Source organism: Callithrix jacchus, chromosome 3 (genome assembly GCF_049354715.1).
Source record: "Callithrix jacchus isolate 240 chromosome 3, calJac240_pri, whole genome shotgun sequence".
NCBI classification, from domain to species: domain Eukaryota; kingdom Metazoa; phylum Chordata; class Mammalia; order Primates; family Cebidae; genus Callithrix; species Callithrix jacchus.
In genome coordinates, this window is record NC_133504.1 from 171,437,201 (window position 1) to 171,462,172 (window position 24,972).

A 24,972-nucleotide genomic window follows, 5' to 3' on the forward strand; every position below is an offset into this window, starting at 1 on the left:
AAAACATATTTATAGGTATCTGCTATGACCTAACATTGTTAATTTTAAAATCAATCATTTGCTTAAGTAGAATCATTTTTAAAATAAACATACCATATAGACATTTTTCATTTCATAACCAGCGAGCTATTTTGATTAAATACGAGTGCTAGGAACCATTAACACAGAGGTTTGAAAAAGGGAATTAGATTGTCTCCACCCCAAATCCTCATACTCTGGTTAGAGGAACAGACAGTGAGCTGCACCATGGGGCTGCAAGTGTGCCTTATGAATAACGTGTGGGGAGTGTTGTGTGAGTCCAGAAGAGGGAGCAGCTAAACTGGAGAAGCAACACACTAAGGAGATGTAATTAACCGTCCATAAAAGCCGTATATCAAGGACTCTGGGTAAAGTCTTCCCTCTGACTCCTAACCTTTTTTATTCTGATCCACTTTCCATTACGCCAGTTTAAAAGTTAGTGAGACAAAAGAATAGTGGAGCATTTCAGGTAGAGATGCTGGTCTGTGCAGTATGTAAAAAGAATGTAGAAGAACTTGAATTGATAAGCTCAGTGTAGCTGTGTTTTAGGTTGTGATATAGGAGTGTTCAGAAGAAATATCTGAGAAATAGATTTTCATCAAATTTTATGGCGAACTTAGGATTTGGGGGCAGTATTATTTAAACATTGCAAAACCAAGGTGTTATTTAAACTGGAATAACATGATTCGATTTGTTTCTTAAGGGGAAATTCTGTTGAATATGGAATTGAAGGAAGAGAGGCTGGAGGCCAACAGAAAGTTTTGTAATAAATTCTTCAACTATGGAATGTTTTTAGATGGTTAATTGTTTGCTTCTTCGGTGTATAGATTTTTTTTTACTGAATGCTGAATAATTTATTATTTAAAAATCCTCAGTAAAGAAATCTGAAAAGCATTCATTATCAGTCAGCATTTTCAGTTGTTCCTTTGTGTTATTATGTGTTTTTTCTAAATGTGTTTGCTAGTCTCAAGGAAATTTCTTTTAAGTTTACTGAATCTAAACCTCTATTATGTTTGTATAATTTCATTCTTTTGTTGTTTGATGGTTTGAATTCATCATAAATCACCTTAAAGTTTCATAAGCCCAAATTAATTATGCTCACATTTGTGATATGCTACATGTGTGCTTCTTTATCATGTTTTATCATTGTAAAATTGATAGAGCATGATTACTGAGATCCTTGATGTGTTTAATGCTGTCTGCTTCAACATATGAATGATATCATGGGAAAATTAACTTTGTAATTGGAAACACTTTTCTTGTTTACTTATTTAACTGTTTAGAGTTTGCATTTCTGTTTTATGCTTCTATTAATCTATGTTGTTATGTGGTATTGATATTTCATTTAACTGATGATTTTTTTAACTATTAAATTTTGTATGTACAATTTAAAAAATGAAGTCAACCTAGTTAGACCATTTTTGTAACTGTCTGACATATTTTTTTCTTATTTCTACATACTAATGTCGTGAGCTTTATGTGTGTGTGTGTGTGTGTGGGTGTATATATATATATATATATTTTTTTTTTTTCTTTTTTTCAGAATACTATTGTGGAGGCTTCTATTCAGCTTCCCCCTTCCCTTTTTTCACCAAAGCAAAAAAGAGAACTCAGACCAACTGATGACTCTCTTTATAAGCTTCAACTCTTGGCATTCCGCAATGGAAAGCTTTTCCCAGCCACTGGAAATTCAACAAATTTGGCCGATGATGGAAAACGACGTACTGTGGTTACCCCTGTGATTCTCACCAAAATAGGTTTGTGTGTGACATGTGTCATCCTGTAGTCAGCTGACAATAAGGCCTTGTAGTTGACTGTTCCTAAAAATGCTCATTGTAGTGTTTTCTCATTTTAATGGGTCACTAGTGAAAAAAGATCTTGCAGAGTACCCATTACTGTATAAGTTGACATTTAATTGTTTATGATGTTTGTTTCAGAAATATTTGTATTTCCCATTTTCTCCAGATGGTGTGAATGTAGATACTCACCACATCCCTGTTAATGTGACACTTCGTCGAATTGCACATGGAGCAGATGCTGTTGCAGCCCGGTGGGATTTTGATTTGCTGAATGGACAAGGAGGCTGGAAATCAGATGGGTGCCATATACTCTACTCAGATGAAAATATCACTACGATTCAGTGCTACTCCCTTAGTAACTATGCAGTTTTAATGGTATGGTGGTTGTTAACTTTATGCATAAACACTATTCTAAATTTTTCCTGTGCATAATTAAGCTCTAATGATTTTTTTTTACTCTTAATGTAATTTGCTCCCTTTAATTATACGAGAAGATATTTGTTCTAATTCTGATTTTAAAGGGAAATTAAGTTACTACCAAGTGCAATGTATGGGATTGAATTTGGTATGTAGGAATTTTAAATTCACTTTATAAGTGAATCAGTTAAGCTAGACTTTGACCTTAAAACTTGGAGAGATCTTGATCAGATTCTCTCTGCCCAGAAAGAGTGATTTCATTTGCCCAAGGATACCCAGTGAATAGTGAAAGATTTCCTGCTTTGCAATCTAGTGCTGTTTCCCACTGCATGTCGTCATTGATAGACTCTTATTTGAATTTAGCACTAATCACGATAATTTCATTTTTGTCATTGCAAGTGACAGTATTGACACAAAGAATATCTTTTCAGTTTTAATGCCAATCAATCCAGTGTTGTTTTCTGTTATTTGCCATTGTTAACACTTAATTACAGATTGAGTCTTATTTCTTAACTGAAATGCTTGGGACCAAAAAAGTTTTGGACTCTGGATTTTTTTCAGATTTTGGAATATTTGCATTATACTTAGCAGTTCACCATTCCTAATCCAAAAACCTGAAATCCTCCAAGGAGCATTGTCTTTGAAAAGTTTCAGATTTTGAAGCATTTTGGATTTGGATTTTTGGGTTAGGGATACTCAACCTGTAATTTTTTGGGGGTAAAATAACAGTTATTCATTTACAGAAACAAGTCTTTTTATTAATGAGGTCTTTAAATGAATCTGACTCCTGAGCAGGTAATTGTGAAATTAACCATGCTAGTTCTTATTTTATATTGTAATTATTATAAATACTGACATCATGGAGCATATTTGGAGTATAGTAGAAGGAATTACTGATGAGTGTGAAAGTCATTTCCCAGAAGTGGTTTGAGGTCAGTCTGATGTGAGGAACTTCTCTGTTATTTCTGATTCCCGCTGTAAGTCTGTTTTCCAGAAAATGTTTTATCAAAGTGCTAAATACCTTGAAACATGATATATTTTACATTTTGTGAATTTTCCTTTTTTCAAAATATAGCATTTAGCACCAGAAATGATCTTGAAGTAAGCCTGAATTATAAATAATTTTATTTGACTCTTGCTTTTGTTTTTCTTTTCTATTCAACTTATACCTTACCTGCTACACTGGTCAAGCAAGCAGAGAGGTGACTGGATTATTTAGCAGGGCAAAGGGATTATTTTTTCAGTGTCATAATTGAGCATTTTATATAAGTGCAGGCAAATATATTTAAACATGTATGTTATCTGGCCCAGCTGACAGTGGGTGGATTTTACGCTAGTTAGACTTGCTGTATTTATATAGGCCCTTTATTCCTTTGGGAGTAACTTTAGTGTTGATAGTTTATGATTCTGATTCTCTTTCTAAATGGAGGAGGTCTTTATTTCTGTAAGTCTGAGTCTGGTTTCTGTAAGTTCACATTTTATTATCGTGTAGTCACCTTTTATTTTTTTGAGACAGAGTCTCACTCTGGTTTCCCAGGCTGGAGTGCAGTGGTGCAATCTTGGCTCAGTGCAACTTCTACCTCCTGGGCTAAGGTGATTCTCTTACCTCAGCCTCTCGAGTAGCTGGGATTACAGGAGTGCACCGCCATACCCAGCTAAATTTTATAATTTTAGTGGAGACAGGGTTTCACCATGTTGCCCAGGCTGGTGTCAAACTCCTATTGGCTCAAGTAATCTGCTGGCAAAGTGCTGGGATTATAGACATGAGCCACTGCCACCTTTTAAATTAAAGCATGAAGTGTTAAAGTATGTGGCATTTTCTCTTCTATTTTGAAAGTGTTTCGTCATTCGGATTTTGAGCATGAAATAAACTGTGATGTACTGACGAGAAATAATAGAGATTCAACATTGTCAGAAATTTATATAATAGTTAACAAGAAAAAATTGAGCAAAATGAATGAAACACAAAACATACACAAAAATACATTTTATAAGCCTTTGCTCTGATATTGCACCATGTGAAACTTTTATTTTTATTTGATGCCAGTTTAAAGCATCTATTTTTGAACTTCCTAGCTGTTCTTCTAAACTATTTAAATTAGTATAATCCTTTTCTGGAAGGAATAAGCTACTCTTTTATCTTTCAGACTTTTAATCTCTTAAAAAATGTAACACACAATTATTTAAAGCTAAAATGGAGTAGTACTAAGATTTTTTTTTTTTCTTTTTCAGACTTTTTTCTTTTCTTAAATGTTATTGTGCCATCTAGAGGCGGCAAAGAGAATGTATTTGAAATTGTTGACAAAATTATGTTATAGTTACTGCATGGGAGCTAGAGATGCTAATTAAACATAAAGGAAAAGTTAATGAAATTATACCCACTTTTAAGTAGTTAAAGTTATGTTTAGGATTGAAGAAATAGCTTTTAAAAGTTAGAAAGCAATATCTTTTTTCTTATATCTTTTAAAAATTAATAAAATCCAATTTTTCTTGAATACCATCTTAATATATCATTTTATATAGCAAGTCTAAATTCCTATTTTGGACTAGAGTCCATAAAACTTTTCTTTATCTGGTTTCAAAGAGTTTTGAATTTTTAAAAAATGAGACATAAAGAATATACTTGTTCATAAGTCTGGGGTAGATACCAAAGTTTGATTTAGTGTACATCCTGTCATACCAGTTACTTACTAAGGTCTCACTGGGAGCAAGAAAAAGAAAAATTAAGCAGAAATTAGGTTTGCTTCAATGTTATGATCTGAAATAGCCGTTTAGGGCAGGAAGATTCACAGGAGCTGGTGTCTGTAGGAAAGCACAAAGAAAACTGAATGGAGTAGGGTAATGATTAGGTTCAAAGTATGTCTTAGTACTTTAATCAGTAATGGTGAAAATAAGGTAATTTATATACATTGATTTCTCTTTTGTTACTGTGTTTCATTTTCATAAAAATAGGAAACTAGAGCATTCATTTTCTTTTTCTAGTGATGCTTTTACATTTGTTTATATAAAACGTGCTGAATACCATCATAATATGTCATTTTATAGATTAAGATCGTATTCAGATCAACTTTGATTTCATTTACTCTGTAATTGAACATACATCCTAGTGATGTTTTTGTTTAAATAATTTTCAATAAGTACTATACTCATGTGGATCGAATGTCTTATTTATTTCTACACATTAACATGCAGTGAAAGCTAGAACTCCTACCCATTTCTCCGTCCCACCCATAAGTAACTGCTATTTCTTTCTTGCATATTGTTGAGGAGACCCTCGTGTTTTGGAAACAAAAAAATGAATATATGGTCCTATTTTCTCGCATTTTTGCACAAAGGTTGCATGCTGCACACACTGTTCTAAACCATGTTCTTTTCTGGGGAAGAACTTAACTAAGTATGTACTGATGATACATAGTTACGATGGATCTTAAAGAGGATGACGATGGGGGTAGTGGTGGCCAGTCTTCATTAAGTGCTTATGTGTCAGCCTCTCCTTGTTGTCTTTATATGCATTCACTTACCCAGCTCTTAAAACAGCCTCATGAGGTATATAGTATTGTCATCATCACCCCCAGTGGACAAATGCAGAAACTCGGGCACAGAGATTAAATGCCATGCTTACAAAGCTAGTGTTGGAACTGAGATTGGAATTTACAGTCTCATTTTAGAATCTGTGTTATTAATACCCCTGCTGAATCTCCTTTCTGAAATCCTCTCAAATCAATATATCAGTTTCCTCATTCTTTCTTATCTCTGGATATTATGTTTCTACCATAATTTATTTAGATATTTCTCTATTGTGTTTGTTTCCAGTGGGTTGTACAATATCATTTTGCACATTTAATTGAGCATCTGCGGGACGAATTCTCCAGAGTGGAATTAATAATCAAAGAGACCAACTGTTTTTCCTTTTTTATTAAACTGAGGTATTGAGTAAAGTGCACAAATATTGATATTTTTACAGAAGAATGTATATGAAGAAGATTTGTACCAAAGTCCTGGGTAGTGCTCTTGTGTTTCATTGTATTCAGTTTCTGCCACCGTCTCTAGATTCCACTCTTTTGATGTCTCTCACCATAGATAAGTTTGGCCTGTTTTTAGACTTTAGATGTGTGATACGTACACTTGTGTCTTGTTTCTTTCTTATCATTACGTGGATGAGATTTATCTTTGTTTTTGCCTTTAGCAGCAGTTTTTTTCTTTTCCATTGCTAAGTAGTAGTTCATTGCATGAATATGCCAAAGTTTGTTCATTTTATCATTGATAGCCATTTCTGTTTCTAGGTTTTGGCTGTCAAGAAAAAGCTGCTGTGAGTACTCATGTATATGTTTTATGATGGGCATGTACACTCAGGAGTGAAATTGCTAGGTTGTAGGACTTCCATACATTTAGATTGAAGTAGCTGAAGCCATGCAATTGACCAGAGTGGTTCTACTGGTTTATGGGCTCAACAGTTACGAGAGTTCCGGGTGCTCTACATTTCTCCCATGCTTGGAATTGTCAGTCTTCAGTTTTAGTCTTCTGATGGTAGTATTGTGATATATCATTGCCATTTTAATTTTCATTTCTCTGGTGACTGTTGATGTTGGGCACTTCTTTATTTTTTTATTGGCGGTTTGGGTATCCCCTTTTTGTGAAGTTTCTGTTCCAGTCTTGCTGCCTATTTTACATTTTGTTGTCTCTCATTTTCTTTAATTATTTATAGGACTTCTCAATACGAGTTCTGAATATGAGCTCCATTAGAGTTATGTGTTGCATATATCCTCTCCCAATTCATGCCTTTTTTTCCCTCAATGTTGTCTTTTTATGAAGAGAGTTTCTTAATTTTTCTGAAGTACAATTTCTTAGTGTTTTTTTTTTTTTTTAGTTAATGCTGTTTATGTCCTAGTTAAGAAATCGTTTTCTACCCCAAGATTATGAAGATATTCTCTTTTGTTTTCTTCAAGAACTTTAATGTGTTTTACCTTTTACATTTAGATCCATGATTTGACTGGAATTGATTTTTTGTTGGTGTGAGGTAGAGGGAATAAAATCTTTAAATTTATATTCTTTGTTCCTTGGCAGGGGGAAAAAATAGAAGTAAGTCATAGTCCATAGTCCTCTTTTAAAATTTTTGTGTTTTTTTTTTTACATTTCTGATTTCAGATCTATTTTAAAATTTTATTGGTAAACTCTTATTATAATTCTTTATACCCTGACACACAGGGTGCCCTGATGTTTTGAGTTCTTTTCCATTGTTCAGATCCTGGTGAATTTAGACAATTGCTAATTTTAATTATTCTTATTATTGATACAGTGATAATTATGGAAATCTTCTACTGATTTTATTTTCAGAAATTCTCAGGCTTGAAGTGATACCTGTAAATATATGCGTCTCTGTCAAGTAAACAGTTTTAAAAACTCTTTCCATTTATTTGAGTCTTAGTAATGATCATCTTTGTCATTTTTAACACACTTTTGATGTTTAATTTCTCTGCATTGGTGCCGCTAACTTCTGTGGAGAACTTTATTTTTCACTTCCTGGCTTAGTTATTAAAGTTTGTATCACACAGAAGATTAACTAAGATTACTATTTAGTGGTGGACTGTGGTCATGTGGGTGCTGGAGGGCAGAGACATTTTCTATTTTATTTATTACTGTGTTGCAAATGTGAGCAACAGGTCTGCTTTTTCTACTCCAAGGTGCCTCACGCTACCATTTTTGTATAGTGTGTTCAGTAATGTTTTTGTCGTTATCATAAAGCCTATGTTTATTTACTACCACAATTGAAAATAATTTGATTTAGATTTCTGCTTCCGCTCTCTCATTATAGAGTTTAACTTGTTTACCGTCTTGGTATCCTAAAATTCCCAGTTGCCTTACATATTTTTATATTGTTTTGTATTACCCAATCTAGCCAGATTTTTTTTTTAAGGTGGGAAAGCTAAGAATGGCTTTTACATTTTTTAGTAGTTCTATTTTACACGGTTAGTACTACCTGCATAACAGTTTTGATTTGCCTCTTGGCCCCCAAAGTCCACAGTGTTTACTATCTGACCCTGTATACTTTCCCTAGGTTCAGTTTTCAGCAAGGGACCTCTTTGCATGTGGGCAGGTCAAAATGCTCTTCTGAAATAAATAATAGAATAATAAGGAACTGAAACAACTCAACGTTTAAAAAGAATGTGAGTTTAGAAATGGGCAAATGGTCTGACTAGACATTCTGAAAAGACATACAAATGACTAACAGGTATATGAAAAAATACCATCACTAGTCTTCAGGAAAATACAAATCAAAACCACAATGAGGTATCTCACCCCAGTTAAATGGTTTGTATCAAAAGAAACAAAAATAGGAGAATGTGGAGAAGGGAACTCTTAAATATTATTGGTGGGGCTGTAAATTAGTACGACAATTACAGAAAATAGTTTGTAAGTTTCTTAAAAAGCTAAACGTAGAGCCACCGTATGATCCAGCAATTTCACTGCTGAGTATCTATTCAACAGAAAGGAAATCAGTATATTGAAGAGATACCTTCACTCACATTTACTGCGGCACTGTCCACAATAGCCAAGCTATAGAATCAACCTAAGTGTCCATCAGTCCATTGACAGGCAAATGGGTAAAGCAAATGCGGTATATATACACACAGTTTGGTATATATACACAAAAGCAAATATACTATTCATTCATAAAAAAGAATGAAATCTTGTCATTTGCAGCAATGTGTATGAGCCTGGAAGTCATTTTGTTCAGTGAAATAAGCCAGGTACAGAGTGACAAATAGTGTGTATTTTCACTCATATGTGGGAACTGAAAAAGTTGATCGCACGGAGTTAGCAAGTAAAATGGTCAATACCAGAGGCTGGGAAGGGAAGGATCTGGGAAGAGGGGGTGAAGAGATGTTGGCTAGTGAGTACACAAATATAGATAGAAGGAGTAAATTCTGATGTTCGATAGCATGGTAGGATGACTGTAGTTATCAATAATTTATTGCATATTTCATATTTCCCAATTACTTTTATTTGGTCATTATATATTGTATGTATGGATCAAAATATTACATGTATGGCATCAATATGTACAGTTATTATGTATCAATAAAAACATGTTGAGGAAAAAATGCCCCTGTGGAATCAGTGCCCTGTGTGACCAGTGACAGAGGTACTCATGCCTTTCTTCAGTCCTTGTTGCCCTCTGTTTCAACATCTTGTTTCTTTTTCATTCTATGTCACATTTATTTGGCTATTGAAAAATATGTTTCTTTTGAATTTTAACTTATTATTTGTTTAGATAAGTGTCTCGCTCTGTTGCCCAGGTTGGAGTGCAGTGGTGCCATCTCAGCTCACTGCAGCCTCAACCTCCCTAGCTCAAGTGATCCTCCTACCTCAGCCTCTCGAGTAGTTGGGATTATAGGCGCACAGCACCATGCCTGGCTAATGTTTTTATTTTTGTTTTTTGGAGAGATGGATATCACTGTGTTGCTCAGGCTGGTTTCGAACTCCTGGCCTCAAGCAATCCTCTTGCCTTGAGCCTCCCAAAACTCGGAAATTAGAGGCATGAGTCACTGTGCCTGGCCAGAAATAACTGATTTCTTTCCAATTTGAATGCCATATAGAGTATATTTTGAGAACAAAATTGGCTCTAGTCAAATGTTTTATTTGATGATATCCAGCTCCCTGTGTTGTTACTCTCTGCCAAGGGCTATGGAAGGCACTTTTACCGCCTTTGTTCTACCCCTTCTCCAACCTCCCTGAGATGATTAGAGGAGTCTCCATTTTCTAGTGAGGTAACTGCCCCAAGTCTTACAGCTGGTAAATGGCAATGTGTTATTGAACATTTCCTGCAGTCATCTAAAGCAGACAAAGAGTTGAGAAGCTAACTAAATATTGAAAATTTATCCTGTTATTAGTTCTGTACTGGAATAGAAGCTTTTCATTGAAATTGGATGAAAATAGGTTTAGTCTCACTAGCATCGAACTGATTTTCATTGTCTCAACATTTCTTTGAATTTCCCCATAATATTTTAGACTTTTAACAGAATGCAAATATTTTGAGGCCATGTATTACAGACTAGTGTTACGGTCATCTCACAAAGGCAAATTGCTCAGAATTGGTCCTGATAGGCTTTTCTCTGGTCTTTTCCCTTCTGTGTACTTAATTTATAGACTGCAGGGCCTCAAAGGACTGGAACTGTGTTCTGCCGATTCCTGTATATCCATGACTTGGCACCGTGCCTGGTCGTGGCAGGTACTCAGCATTTGTCAAGTAAATGGGTGAATTGTAAGTTTGCGGCTCATCGGAGTACAGGGGAGTCGTTTAGCTGGAATTCAGTTTCCTGTGTTCTCAGCTTTGCTTCCCACTTACTGAGATTTTTTCATTAGCTGTTCAGCATCTTGATATGATCTTTTTAGATCTATAATTGTAGATTGTGAACTTCTGATTCTTCCCTGGGAAAATTTGCCCCTTCCTTTCCTGCTCTATTGAGGTCATCTTCCATTTCCTTGTCTGGATGTCACCTATTCTTTCTTTCTTTTTTTTTTTAATCTAGCTTTTCTTGTTTCAGATACTTTGTTAATAAGAACTTCCTACATGGAGGTAAATCCACTGTGGGCTCCTTCCTTATTCAGTAGTCACATTTTAGCTTTAAGAGCACAGAAAGAGAATTTAGTGAAGAGATCTGGTTAACCTCCAGCTTTGGTTCCTACAGCCTCAGTTATCTGGCATGACAGCCAGGGTGGAGGTGTTTTTCCAGCTTGCTCTGGTCCTTTTTAAAGAGAGTAGCTTTAAGATGCCCATTGTTCTCATTTCAGAGAGGCAGTTGTATTTGGGAGCAGGGACTTGGCAACCAAGCTACTTTGAATCTAATCCTTAAGGCATGTAACTTCTGTGCCTCAGGTTTTTAACTTACAAAATGGGGCTAATATAACATACTTACCTCATACAGTTATGGTGCTGGACACAGTCAATGCTGGGATTATGGTAAATGTTCTATAAGTGGCATGCTGTTATTGCTTATTTGTTATTTTAAATTATTTTTCTTTTGAGAAAGGGTCTTGGTATGTGGCCCAGACTGGAGTGCAGTGGTGCTATCTCGGATCACTGCAGCCTTGACCTCCTGGGCTCAAGCAGTCCCCCACCTCAGCCTACTGAGTAGCTGGGACTACAGGTGCATACCATCATGCCTGTCTAATTTTTAAAAATATACTTTTTATAGAAGTGGGATCTCCTTGTATTGCCCATGGTGGTCTCAAGCTCCTGGGCTCACGCCATCTGTCCACCTCAGCCTCTCAAAGTGCTGGGATTACAGGTGTGAGCCACTGTGCTCGGCTATTTATTGATTTTTGGGCTCTTACAATGCTCTCCCTCTTTGCTGCCATAACTGTGCCATACTTCATCAAACATTGTTATGATATGGGTGTACATGTGTCTCCCCTGTGATTTTCACCTCTTCAGGGAGAGGAACCATGTTTTGTCTTATCATATCTCCAGTGCCCTATGCAGTATATGGTCCATTTGTATTTGAGGAACTTGAAGTTGAACTTGACTACACATAGAGAGGTGTCTTTGGGCTTTGTAGACTCAAAGATACTGCTCTCATTATGTGTGATCAGCTAGTGAATATGTATAGTGATAACTGAGCTTAAATGGCATTGAAAAGGATGAAGTCCGGTTATCCTTTCTGAATTGTCCAAATATAGGGGGTTCCTTTCTCTTTTACCCTCATAGCAGAGTCACCATTCCAGTTTATAAAGTAGATGGTCCACTGTAAAATGAGGGTATGCCATAAGCAGTTAACACAATAGAAGTTAGGAAAGCAGAGTGTTAGGAAAACAGCATGAAACATTAATCTGAATAAAATAGAGAGACATAAGGGCCAGAGTTTTTGTTTATTGATATGTTTTGGTCACTCAAAAAAATCTCAGTAGTTAAATGTCGAGAGAAGTGCTGCTAGAATGAATCTTTCTTTTTGCACCTAGGATTTGACGGGATCTGAACTATACACCCAGGCGGCCAGCCTCCTGCATCCTATGGTTTATACTACTGCTATCATTCTCCTCTTATGTCTCTTAGCCGTCATTGTCAGTTACATATACCATCACAGGTAAGAAATACAGCTTGACAAACTAGATCCACGGACTTTGATTCGAAGGACTTTATTTCACATGTAATTTGGATAAAAGTGAGTTTGTTACCATGCTGTGTTTCCAAAGTAAGGACGATTACTTTAGAATACATTCATGCCTTCTTCATTTTGTGCAATTAGAGACACACATAATTAGTATTTGGGATGATAAATTCAATTTTTACAGTATCTAGTCTGTTTGCTGCGTTCATATCTAGAAAAGAATATGGGAAATATATGTTGGAGACTGTGGGGCCGCTCACAGGAGCAACAGGATGTAAAGTAAGGCAGACGTTTCTTACCTGCAGAGGCACCTAAAGAGGCATCTCTAGGTATCAGACTATTATTATTACTCTTATTTTATGACTTTTTGCCTATTATGATAGTCTTTATTTTACAGATGGCATTTTAAAGAAAGTTTGTGCCATTTAAGCATGGGATATTTTTTTTGTTAATTGGAGGCAAAGCTACAGAAACTTGTATTTTGTGGTAGGAAATAATGAACTAAAAGGATTTGCTAAGCAGAAGTTCACTTTATACAGTGTTTTGCTAGAATGGATTTTCCTTTTTGAGCTAGACATATGTGGCATTTCTTGACATTTAGTTAAGAAACAAAAGATTTGAGATATATATATGAGAGACTTCACCATTTCATTATGAAAGTCCAGGAAGAAATGCATTGAGTTTTAGACCTATGCCAGTAGTTCAAAAAAAGACCCATTTGTGTGGTGCAGAAGTCTGTAGGTAGCCAAGCAGGTAATCCAGTCATCTTAAGACATCATAGTAATAAAAACCCAGGTATTTCTTTCTTTCTTTTTTTTGTTTTTTCTCAGAGTCTCACTCTCTCACCCAGGCTGGAGTGTGGTGGTGTGATCTGGGCTTACCACAACCTCCACCTCCCAGGTTTGACAATTCTTCTGCCTCAGCCTCCCAAGTAGCTGGGTTTAAAGGCACGTGCCACCACACCTGGCTAATTTTTATATTTTTAGTAGAGATAGGGTTTCACCATGTTAGCCAGGCTGGTCTTGAACTCCTGACCTCTTGATCTGCCCGCCTCGGCCTCCCAAAGTGCTGGGATTACAGGTGTGAGCCACCGTGCCCAGCCAAGCCCATGTGTTTCTTATTGTGGAGAATTTATTTAGCATTTAGTGGATGCTATGGTTCCATACATGACTTTTTTTTTTAAGTGCATAAAGTTGAATGTTAAGAAACTAGATTGAGCTAAATGATTCCTCAGATCTGTGTATGTATGTGTGTGTGTGTTTGGTAGCATATGTTTGTTAAATAAAATGTTTAAATATAAAATATTTAATTTTTGCCTTTTATGCAGTTGGAATTAAGATGCACATCATAGTTTCCTCCTTCATAGGTACTAGACTGAATATTAATATTTTCTCTCTTCTTTAAACAGTTTGATTAGAATCAGCCTCAAGAGCTGGCACATGCTTGTGAACTTGTGCTTTCATATTTTCCTAACCTGTGTGGTCTTTGTGGGAGGAATAACCCAGACCAGGAATGCCAGCGTCTGCCAAGCAGTAAGTCAGAGTGAAAAATTGAAATGGAAACAATTACTGGTATTAGAAAATAATTTCATTAACTATAAAAAGAAAAAAATTATTCTTTACATTTAACTTTAATCAGTTAAAGAAAAGGTGTTAATGTCTGTCACTTAAATAATTTGCCAGTGAACTTCGTGTTTTAAATTACCACTTTGCAACTAAATGTGTAACTTCAACAGCTCATCCCTTTATTATTGGGAATTCAGAATTACACATTATAGCTATTGCTACAATGCCTATTATTTATTTTTAAAATTATAAAATTCTGACTTTGGCTGAAAGAGAAGTGATGTTTTCTGATAGTAGAATTTAAAAATTATTTTATGCGCTAATGAGCACATCCAAATTGGAAAAAAGTTAACTGTAAAGATATAAAAATAGCACTAGGTTAGATAATATGAAGAATTAAAAAAATTCTACTCTTAGTTTCCAATAAATTATTGCATATGTAGCCTTAGTGAACAGTTTTCTTGCAGCATAAATATAAAAATGGAAACTCTTCAATATATGAATAGAAAATATGGAAAATTTTATTTCTGTGTTTTATTTTTCACCTGCATGAGAGCAAGACGTTTAACAGTAATTGAAAGTTCAGGCGGCCTGGATTTGGATATCAGTTTACAATTTACTGGCTGTGTTTCTGTGGGCGATCTGTTTAACCTTTCTTTTTTTTTTTTTTTTTTGCTTTTAAAACTGTGATTAAAAAACACATAACATGTGATCTACTCTGAAAGCAAATTGTTCATTGTGCAGTAAAATATTTTTACCCGTAAACACAATGTTACAGAGCAGGTACCTAGAACTTTTCATCTTGTATGATTGAAACTCAGTATGCATTGAACAATGACTACCCTTTTCTTCTCCCCCAGTCCTGTGGCAATCCCCATTCTCTTCTTGGCTTCTATGATCTTGACTGCTTTAGATACTGCATATAAGTGTGGTCATGCAGTATTTATCCTTCTATTACTTAATTTCATTTAGCATAAAGTTTCAAGGTTCATCTATGTTGGTGAATATGATTTTCCTCTTTTATTTTGGCTGAATAATACTCCATTGTATGTAGAGACCATGTTTTCTTTATTTGTTGTTGATGGACCTACAAGTTATTTATATCTCTTGGCTACTGTGAGTAATGCTTCAGGGAATGCAAGAGTGTGGGTATCTCTTTGAGATTTTGATTTTAATGTGTTATTCTTCTGTGTCTCAGCTTTCTCACCTATAAATTGGGAATGATAATGGAGTTGGATGATGTGATTATTTATATTAAAAAGCTAATTTCCACAAAATTACTTAGAAGTAATAGGAGAGTTTAGCAAAGAGCGGCTGCTAGTATGCAGAAATACAACTGTGAGAAAACATAATGAGAAGGTAGCATTTACATAGTGTCAAAGACTATCAGGTACCTAGAAATAATGAAAGATGTTCAAGATTTACGGGTTAAATTAAAATATGTATTAAAGAAGACCTAAATAAATGGAAAGATATAATAGATGAAAGGATAGGAAGACTTAATATCAGCAAGATGGCAGTCCTTCTAAGATTAATCTGTAGAACTTTTTATGAAACTCAGTAAGATGATTTTTAAATTTATGTGAAAATAAATGGCTAAAGAAAGACAAGACACTGATGAAAAGGAGGAGCAGAGCCAGAAGACTGTCTTCTAGTCATCAGTGTTTATGAGGCTTTGGAAATTAAACCAGTGTGATAATAGCTGTAAGCAGAGATCAATTGGCCAATCGGATAGAATAGAGAGTCCAGAGGCAGACCATGGGAACTCTGACATTCAACAGAGGGAATGTGCCTTGTCACCTGGGGAAGAGAGACCACCATTCAGTAAATGGAGCCAGAGAAAGTCCATTTGGAAAAAGGTTAAACTGTGTCTATACCTCATGCCACATTAAAAAAAAAGTCAACTATAGGTTTTTTAAAGACTTACATATCCAAGCCAACATCTTAAAATCCTTTTAAAAAAATGTTGGAGACCTTAAGATAAAGAAGGCCAATCAGACAGTGAAAGCCATCCACTAGAAAAGAGGTAACTGTGACTAAAAATAAGAACTCAGGTTTATCGAGAGTTCTTAAAGAGGCTTATCAAAAGATAAGTTACAAATTGGAGGAATCTATTGACAGTCCATGCAACTAACAGAGCATTCGAGTAAAAAATATATCAATAGCTGTAATTGGTGATAACGCTACAACCGGAAGAAAAAGTAGCAAGAGAATGGACAAGCATGTCATAGAAGAGCGAACTCACAGGGCCAGCACATGTGCAGAAATGCTCAACACCATGGGGGGCCTGGAGATGCCAGTGAAGGCAATTAGTTACCATTTTATGGCTTTTCTGTCAGCAAAAATTAAGCCTGACAATCCCAAGTCTTGATGAACATATGAACCCACAGGATCCTTTTATATAGTTGGTGGGAATGTAAGTGGACATCCTCTTGGTGGGGCATTGCCTTCTATAGTAATGTGTTAATATACTCTGGAACCCAGCAGGCCCACTCCTGACCTCAGAGAGTAACCTTGCTGGTGTGCACATGAATAGGAGTATAGATATGAATATTCATTGCAGCACTGTACATAATATCAAAAACCTGGAAGCAACCCAAATGCCCAACACAGAGAGTGAACAAACAAATTCTATGGTATTATACAAGTGTCAGAACCAATGAATTATAGCAATGCAGAATAGCACAAATTAGTTTTAAGTGAAAAGTAAGCCCTATAAATTAAAATTCACCATGTTTTTCTTTAATGTAAAGGTACAAATCACCAAAGCAGGCAGCCCACTTTTAACAAAAAAATAGGTGCAATAAAACTATAAAAGAGAAAGCAAGGGAGTGATGAACAGAGGATGTGGGGTGATGATACGTAGTCTATAGTAGGGTGATAGTTACCTCTGATGAGGGGGTCGTATGATTAGATACAGGTTATTGACAAGGTCCTGCCTTGTGTCTTGCTGGTAGATTCATGGATGAGTATCATACTATTAATAATAACTAATTAAATAAAGGCATGCTGTGCTTGGCTCACTCATTAGAATGTGTCATGATACTGTGGCTTATGATTAATCCATAATTGTATACCTGAGATCCAATTTAAAATGTAGGTACATAGGAATATTTGAGAGGATTAAATGACTCAAGCATCTCAAGAGAACCAGTCATATGCTGACTGTTCAATAAATGTTTCCTGTTACCATTATTATATTAGTATTGATGAAATTACCTCTCATCTGTGTAGTATGTTTCTGTTTTAGGCTATTACTATACATTTGTAAACAAACTACCTATAAGAAGTCAGATGATGGGTTTCAGATCAGCTAAATCCATGTATAGAAGATAGCTCCTCGGTGTTCTCAGTCTTTCTCCCCTTCTTCATGTGGCTGACTCCCACTTACCTTATGGATTTCACTTTATCGATCTGAGATGGGTAGTTTAATTGACTCACAGTTCCACATGGCTGGGAGGCCTCAAAATCATGGGGGAAGGCATAGGAAGAGCGAAGTCATGTCTTTCATGGCAGCAGGCAAGAGAGAGCATGTGCAGGGACCTCCCTTTTATAAAAACCATCATATCTCGTTAAAGTTATTCACGATCAGGAGAACAGCATGGGAAAGATTGGCCCTCATGGTTCAGTTACCTCCCACTTGGTTCCTCCCACAACAGATGAGAAGTACAGGAGCTACAGTTCAAGATTTGGGTGGGGACACAACTAAACCGCCTTAGTTCCTTACTAAAATTCCATGCTGCCTACAAAACTTTATGATTTACTGTTTACGCTCTCTGAACCGTAAGCTCTCCCTGGACTCCATGTTTTACAAGCATAAGAATTATAATAGTTGATTCACTGGTGTTTATCCACGGACCAGCACAACACCTGACCCATAGTAGGTGCTGAGCAAATGTTTGCTGGATGAATGAACAAAAGAAGCCCTTGTTTGCACATAGTAGAAGGCATTCAAACCTGGAGCCATTTTGAGCATAGACTCTATTAGAAGAGTACTCAGCACACATTGGCAATAAAGGTCTCCATTTTATCTCAAAGTATGCATTGATTTCATGAAGCAGACACAAATTTATTTCACTAAGGAAATGAATAGAAAGAAGCCATTGTAAAGATGACTGCCTTTCATTGTCCTGAGTGGAATTTTATACCATTTCTTTTCTTTTCTTTTTTTTGAGACGGAGTCTTGCTCTGTCACCCAGTGGCACGATCTCGGCTCACTACATCCTCTGCCTCCCAGGTTCAAGCAATTCTTCTGCTTCAGCCTCCCAAGTAGCTTGGACTACAGGCGTGTGCCACTACGCCCAGCTAATTTTTATATTTTTAGTAGAGACAGGGTTTCACCATATTGGTCAGGCTGATCTCAAACTCCTAACCTCGTGATCTGTCTGCCAGTGCCTCCCAAAGTGCTGGGATTACAGGCATGAGCCACTGTGTCTGGCTGCATTTCTAAATGGAAAAAGAGAGGAATTGCAATGAGTTTTTAGGGCTTCAAGAACAAATGCCATTAAAGATTTACAAAAGAAAAGGGAAAGGCCAGCCTAGATGTTTCACAGTTGTTTTCTTCTGTGTTTATAATGTGCTTCCCTTCGATGAAAGACATAGCATCATTCTTGTGTTTCTCACTCAGACATTCCTTGCTTCACTTTGCCATTGTAATACTCAATTCAGGTAATCAGCAGCTGAGCACAGAGTGGTAGAATGTAGGATTCCAGATCCTAGTAGGTAGGTTCTAATTTTGTGTCTGCCGGAACAACTTATGTTAATAGTCTCTTAACCTAGTAGGGGCTTAAAGTTTCTTCTATAAAACAATGGGTCAGCTAGTTAATTGATTGTTAAAGTTCTTCCCTCTCAGAAACTGAGCCCTCATGTGCACATGTTTTTATGTGCAGTTTGTATTTGTACATAATCCATGGCATTTTGTCTTTATTACCTCCCTTTGCGAGCTCACATGTTTTATGAACAGTATTAATGGGTCATAATATAGTTTCTCCCACACAGTGATTGCTTGAGGTTATTAAAGGTGCTGCCAGCCAGGTACTTCTCACTCTTCTCACTCTGGTTCCTGAGTTCATTTCAGGTAGGATCTTAGGTGCTCTCTCCGGCCTTTAACTCTCTTTTGCTATGGGTGCTGAGCGAAAACCAAGAAGTTGAGTGAGGAAGTGCAAGGGCCATTGACTCGAGCCTGGAAGGGAGCTGTGTTCTGGTTCATGATATGCTGCCAAATAATTGGTGGCTACATTTTTGGTCCTTGGTTTTCTTAACCATGCAGTGAGAGGATTCAGCTGGATCTTATGTAAGATACCTTGTTGTTCCACCACTCCATGATTAAATTCATTAAATACAGTGCCAGCCACCCTTGTCAGGTGCCCTTGAGATCTGTTATTTAGAGGATCGCTGCAATGGCACAAGAGATATATTTGGAAAAATCTAATCAGTGAATATTAAGACCATTCTACTTGCCAACTGCTGTGCATGTGTTATGTCTTAACTTTCATATTAGCCCTAGGAGGTAGTTTTTCTTCATATATTTTATAACTATATAAATTGAATCATAGACAATTGAAATAACTTGCCCTGGGTCACTCGGGCCATTAGGTGGAAGAGGCATGATTCAAAAGTAGTCTGTTTGATTCTGAGTGCCTCTCAGCCCCGTCACTATGCTTTAGTACTTAGTAGAGGCCAGCGTAGGAGAGTAGAAAGGGCAAGGACTTTGGAACCATCTAACCTGAATTTGAATCATAGCTGTGCTACTGACCGTGTGATCTCTGGTAGATGACTTCTCTCAGTCTTAGTCTGTGTTTTTGTGTCTCAAGGTTAACACTGACCTCATGATGATGGTAAAAGGATAAAGTGAAATCACATGCAAGAATACATTTTTTAATACATAGCAGGCATTTATTAATGTAAGCTGTTAAAATTTTAGTTATGTGTTCATTGTCTATATGTTTGTATTCATCACAAAGTTTGTTTTGCACAGTTGCTATGTATGAGGCACTGCTGTAGGCTTATTGGTGGTTAAATGAACTCTAATATGTGAGAGTTTATAGTTAGATAACAAACATATAGAGTGGAACTTTTTTGGATAATTATTTTACACCCATGTTACAACTTTGGAAATTAGCTTCCCGAGGTAAGCTGGCTTTCTTGAGTAATAATCTACTGCATTTAACTAATTATTTACATGCCTTATGAATTGGATTACTTCTAAACAATTTACAGAATTTTCATGTCCATCTCTGATTTATTTGGAAGAAAATGTGATAGCAAGGTTGTACTTCATGGAGACGAAGTGTCAGATGGAGAATACAATAGGAAGTACTACATTCCAAAAGACGGGAAAATCTTTCCTACTAGATATCAGTCACTCCTTTTTTTTCTGAATATTTTAGAATGTTTAGTGATTTGCTTTCGTGACTGTGCTAGCAATGTCATCATACCCCTCAATTCCACCACTGGTGATAATCAGGCTTCAGTATCTTTAAGAGTAAACCTCCTCTGGAAATTTAGAAATGCCATAGAAAACACTTCAGTGCCAATAGATGGTTTTTTTCCCCCCGTGGAAAGTTCTTTGACACCTCCTGTGTTGAAGTTCTCTGTTTTTGCTTATGTATTTGCGGCTCATTCTTTGGACGTTTGTGTTAGAGACACCTCCAGCAAGAGCAGAGTTGGCCATTTTGAGTCAGTATCTGATTTGTTTTGAATTTTTTGGTTTCTATGCATCAAATTCATTTATACTGTTTTTACTTACATTATTTGGTATGACATTAGATAGTTCAATGGGTTATTTTATGCTTTCTGTTCCATTTCTGTCTATAAATTTGGCTTTCGCAGTGCAGTCAGCAAGACTAATGGGAACCAAGAAGCGGCTTTTCTCTTCAAGAACACTTCTGAGTTTTGTAGTTGGGCCAATCTTGATCCTCCCTTCCAGCACCTCCAGAGGCATTGCAAGGTTTATCTGGAGAGGGAAGACCCCGGTTTTCCCCTGCAAAATAAGATTGGGGCTTCTGGGTCATCAAGTTTTTGCTGCAGATTGGTTCTCATTAAAATAAACTCTGGACAGTCGTCCATGTTCTTGTTATTATTATTATTACTTTGAAAAGGAGTCTTGCTCTGTCACCCAGGCTGGAGTGCAGTGGCTCAATTTTAGCTCACTGCAACATCTGCCTCTCTGGTTCAAGTGATTCTCCAGAGTAGCTGGGGCTACAGGTGTGCGCCACCATGCCTGGCTAAATTTTTGTATTTTTGGTAGAGACGGTTTCACCATATGGGCCAGGCTGGTGTTGAACTCCTGCCCTCATGATCTGCCCGCCTCATGCCTCCCTGGGCCATGTTTTTATTATTGACCTTTGATTTTCTTGAGGTTGGAGAGGCATCCCTTTAGAATGACAAATTTTTTCTTGGATTTTTGTTAACAGAATTTTACCTGTAGTAATTATGTAAACAAGTGATTAGAAAACAGAGTAAGTTACTAGTTAAGAAAGCTGGATTGTGTCGTTGATACTACAGTGACATAGGACGTTTATTTTTCTTAAACTAAAATTTAAGCCTCTCTTATTTTCTCACATCTTCACTTAGGTTTTTATTCTCAACTAGAGTTGTTTCATATACAGGTCATTTGATAAACAGAAACTTAAGACATACATCATGTGCATGTATTGCTGTCGTCTTATACTTACTGAGTACCTATTATATCCCAGGTATTGTGCCCATTCAATTTCTATGAAACTCCCAGAGGTGACGATTGGTAATTTTCCCACTATTAAATTGAGGAAAGTTAATTTTAGGGAGGTTATATTATTTCTTTAAAATCACATTTTAATAGGAAACAATATAGTTTTTTCTGCTAATTGCTTGTCACATACTAGGTGATTTGCTAAATGCTTAATGTGGACTATCTTACTTATCCCCATAGTATTTTTACATTATTCTTGGTTCCCAAGTGTGGAAGCCAACACTTTACATGTTATGTGACTTTGCTCAGGTCACCTAGCAGGCAAGAGGTGGATACCACTTTAAAAACCAAGGAAAATTTGATTCTGAGTTCACCCTCTTAACCATCGATATATTATTATATTGCTTCATCACTGCTACAGTTAAATCTCAGTCTCTTACTCTGCAACTTACTCTCTGTGTGTTGTGGCTTTCACCCAGTAGTTACTTGTACCCTCTATATATTCCTCCTTAAAAAGAATTTTAGAAAATGAACTCTAGACTGGGCATAGTGGCTCATGCCTGTAATCCCAGCACTTTGGGAGGCTGAGGTGGGTGGATCACCTGAGGTCAGGAGTTTGAGACCAGCCTGGCCAACATGGCGAAACCCTGTTGGGCATTGTGGCCCAGGCTTGTGATCCCAGCTACTTGGAAGGCTGAGGCAGGAGAATCCCTTGAACCTGGGAGGCAGAGGTTGCAGTGAGCCAAGACGCCACTGCACTCCAGCCTGGGTGACAGCAAGGTTCGGTCTCAAAAACAGAAAATGAACTCTAATTTATAATGTGGCATTTATAAAAAACACGCTTTTGGTTTAATGTTCTGTCCTGTATTAAAGGTCATCTTGGGTATAAGTGGTAGTTTGTGAGCTTCATAGAGCCAGGTGTTGGTTTGTGTATTTGAGGAACGTGATCCCCTGTCATGCTTCTGTTAGAATGTGGTGTTGCATTAGCAGGCGACAGAGTTGATTATTAGGATAGGCCTTCCTGCTGCTTTTGAATCATACTTCTGAAAGTTACTTACCAATTTTTAGATAAGCCTTAGTGGAAATGTGTGTATATATATATATATTTTGAGATGGAGTCTCGCTCTGTCGCCTGGCCTGGGGTGCAGTGGCACGATCTGGGCTTACTGCCACTTCTGCCTCCCGGGTTCAAGCAATGCTCCTGCCTCAGCCTCCTGATTACAGGTGTGCATCACTACGCCTGACTAATTTTTGTACTTTTTCTATTTTTAGTAGCGATGGGTTTTACCATGTTTGCCAAGCTGGTCTAGAACTCCTGACCTTGTGATCCACCCGTCTCGGCCTCCCAAAGTGCTGGGATTATAGGCATGAGCCACTTTGCCCGGCCCATTTTTTTTCTTTTAATTTATGTATTCTTTGATTTTCCTTGTAGGTTGGGATAATTCTTCACTATTCCACCCTTGCCACAGTACTATGGATAGGAGTGACCGCTCGAAATATCTACAAACAAGTCACTAAAAAAGCTAAAAGGTGCCAGGATCCTGATGAACCACCACCTCCACCAAGACCAATGCTCAGGTATCTCATATCTTCGTTGTATTACCTTAAAGGTGAACTAAGTGTTTTGATTGCTTTCACTGATGCATCATTATAAATCATAATGAAATTGCTGAGTGAATTATGGGAAGTCAAAGAATGGATTTATATGCAGCAGAGCCTGGTTTTGAAAATGGCTTACACATCCTCTGAGCTGCAAGTCCTCAGTCAACTTCTGTGCCCTCTCTGAGCCTTCCATGCCATGCTCATCTCAAAAGGGGCTGATTCTTTCATCCTACAGTTGTGAGGAGTAAATGAGGAAATGGGCAAAGCACTTAAGATGGTATTGGCCATCTAAGAGGCACTATGAAAATATCAGCTGTTTTTATTTCCTTGAGGTCCTATGTCATAGGTTTTAATCTGCTCAAGTATGTATCAACTTAATTATTCTGTGCAAAGGACAAAAATACTTGTAGTATGTATTTTCCTATCCATTATAACATGAAAAATTGTAAATGGATTATCCTGCTAGATGAATAAAATCTATCAGTGAGGACCAGGCTTATTGAATGCCTGATATGTAACTGGCCCTGGGCCAGGGATTTAGAGAAGACCCCCTTGCCCTTCAGGAGTTTATAGTTTGCAGGAGGAGCAGACTGGGCTGTGTGAGAAGTGTAGTGGAGATAGGTTCTTTGAAAGTGCAAAAGAAGAAGCCCTTAATGTTGGGGTTGTGGTGTTAGGAAATGCTGGACCAGTGGCACAAACCTTACTGTGATCAAGACAGAGTGTAAAAGTAACACTTCCAAATAGAAGAGTGAGCAGAGGAAACCTTGAGAAATGCAGTTTGGTTGGAGCCTCGGGTGTATTTGGTGTTAAGTAGCAGAAATCAAGGAAGCAACCTGGCTTTGAGGTGTTGTGGATCCTATTTAAAATGTGGGCAACCACTGTTGATTTTTTTTTTTTTTTTGAGACAGTCTTGCTCTGTCACCAGGCTTGAGTGCAGTGGCGTGATCTCTGCCTCACTGCAACCTCTGCCTCCCAGGTTGAAGCGATTCTCCTGCCTCCTGAGTAGCTGGGAATACGGCCATGTAACACCATGCCCAGCTAATTTTTGTATTTTTAGTAGAGACGGGGCTTCACCATGTTGGCCAGGATGGTCTCGATCTCTTGACCTCGTGATCCACCCACCTTGGACTCCCAGAGTGCTGGGATTACAGGTGAGAGCCACCGCGCCCAGCCTACTGAGGATTTTTAACTAAGGGAGTGGCCTGAGACAGTGTCATTTTAGGATAGCTATGGCTCTAGTATGAAGTATAAATCAGAATACCCAAGAATAAGGTTATTAGGGCAGCCCCTATGAAGGTCAGAACAGTGTCAGGGAAAACAGAGAGGAGGACACATGTTTGAGAGGCTTGAGGCAATTTCTCTAGGGTTGATGTCCAGCTGGACTTAAGAGATGTGAGAGGGAGAGAAGTTTGAAGGTGGCTGCAAGTTGTCTATGCTAGCCTAGCTAGTATGCCTGGATAGATGGGGTTTCCATCAACTGAGAAATAAGATAGGCAAAACAGAAAGGGCAGGTGGGTGGGGGAGACGGGGAGAGGGGGGACAGGGTGCTAGGCTCATCAATACTTTCTTGTGGAATGTTTACATTTTTAGAAGTTCAGGGCTTAGCAGAGAGGACAAGCCAGACGTTGTCTAGGAGGAGCAGGAGACATTTCCTTATGTGGTAATTGAAGCCATGATAATGAACAGGATCTCCCAGGGAGAAGATAGTTAAGAAAAGAATGATACTCGGACCACATTAATGTTTAATAGATGGGTTGTGGAAAAATCACTGGATTTTTGGCCGTGGAAAG

The 24,972-nt window shown here is 37.3% G+C and overlaps 1 protein-coding gene across 2 annotated transcripts in view; it reads left to right on the forward strand.

Moving 5' to 3' along the window:
- The window catches only part of ADGRA3 (adhesion G protein-coupled receptor A3), a 133,613-nt gene that overhangs the window by 105,082 nt on the left and 3,559 nt on the right, over positions 1–24,972 (forward strand). For both annotated transcript variants that reach the window (XM_002745946.6, XM_035293955.3), the window contains 5 exons: positions 1,562–1,775; positions 1,984–2,192; positions 12,195–12,319; positions 13,752–13,875; positions 23,013–23,158. In XM_002745946.6, the coding sequence (XP_002745992.4) occupies positions 1,562–1,775; positions 1,984–2,192; positions 12,195–12,319; positions 13,752–13,875; positions 23,013–23,158 (818 nt within the window). The remainder of the gene's footprint in view (positions 1–1,561; positions 1,776–1,983; positions 2,193–12,194; positions 12,320–13,751; positions 13,876–23,012; positions 23,159–24,972) is intronic.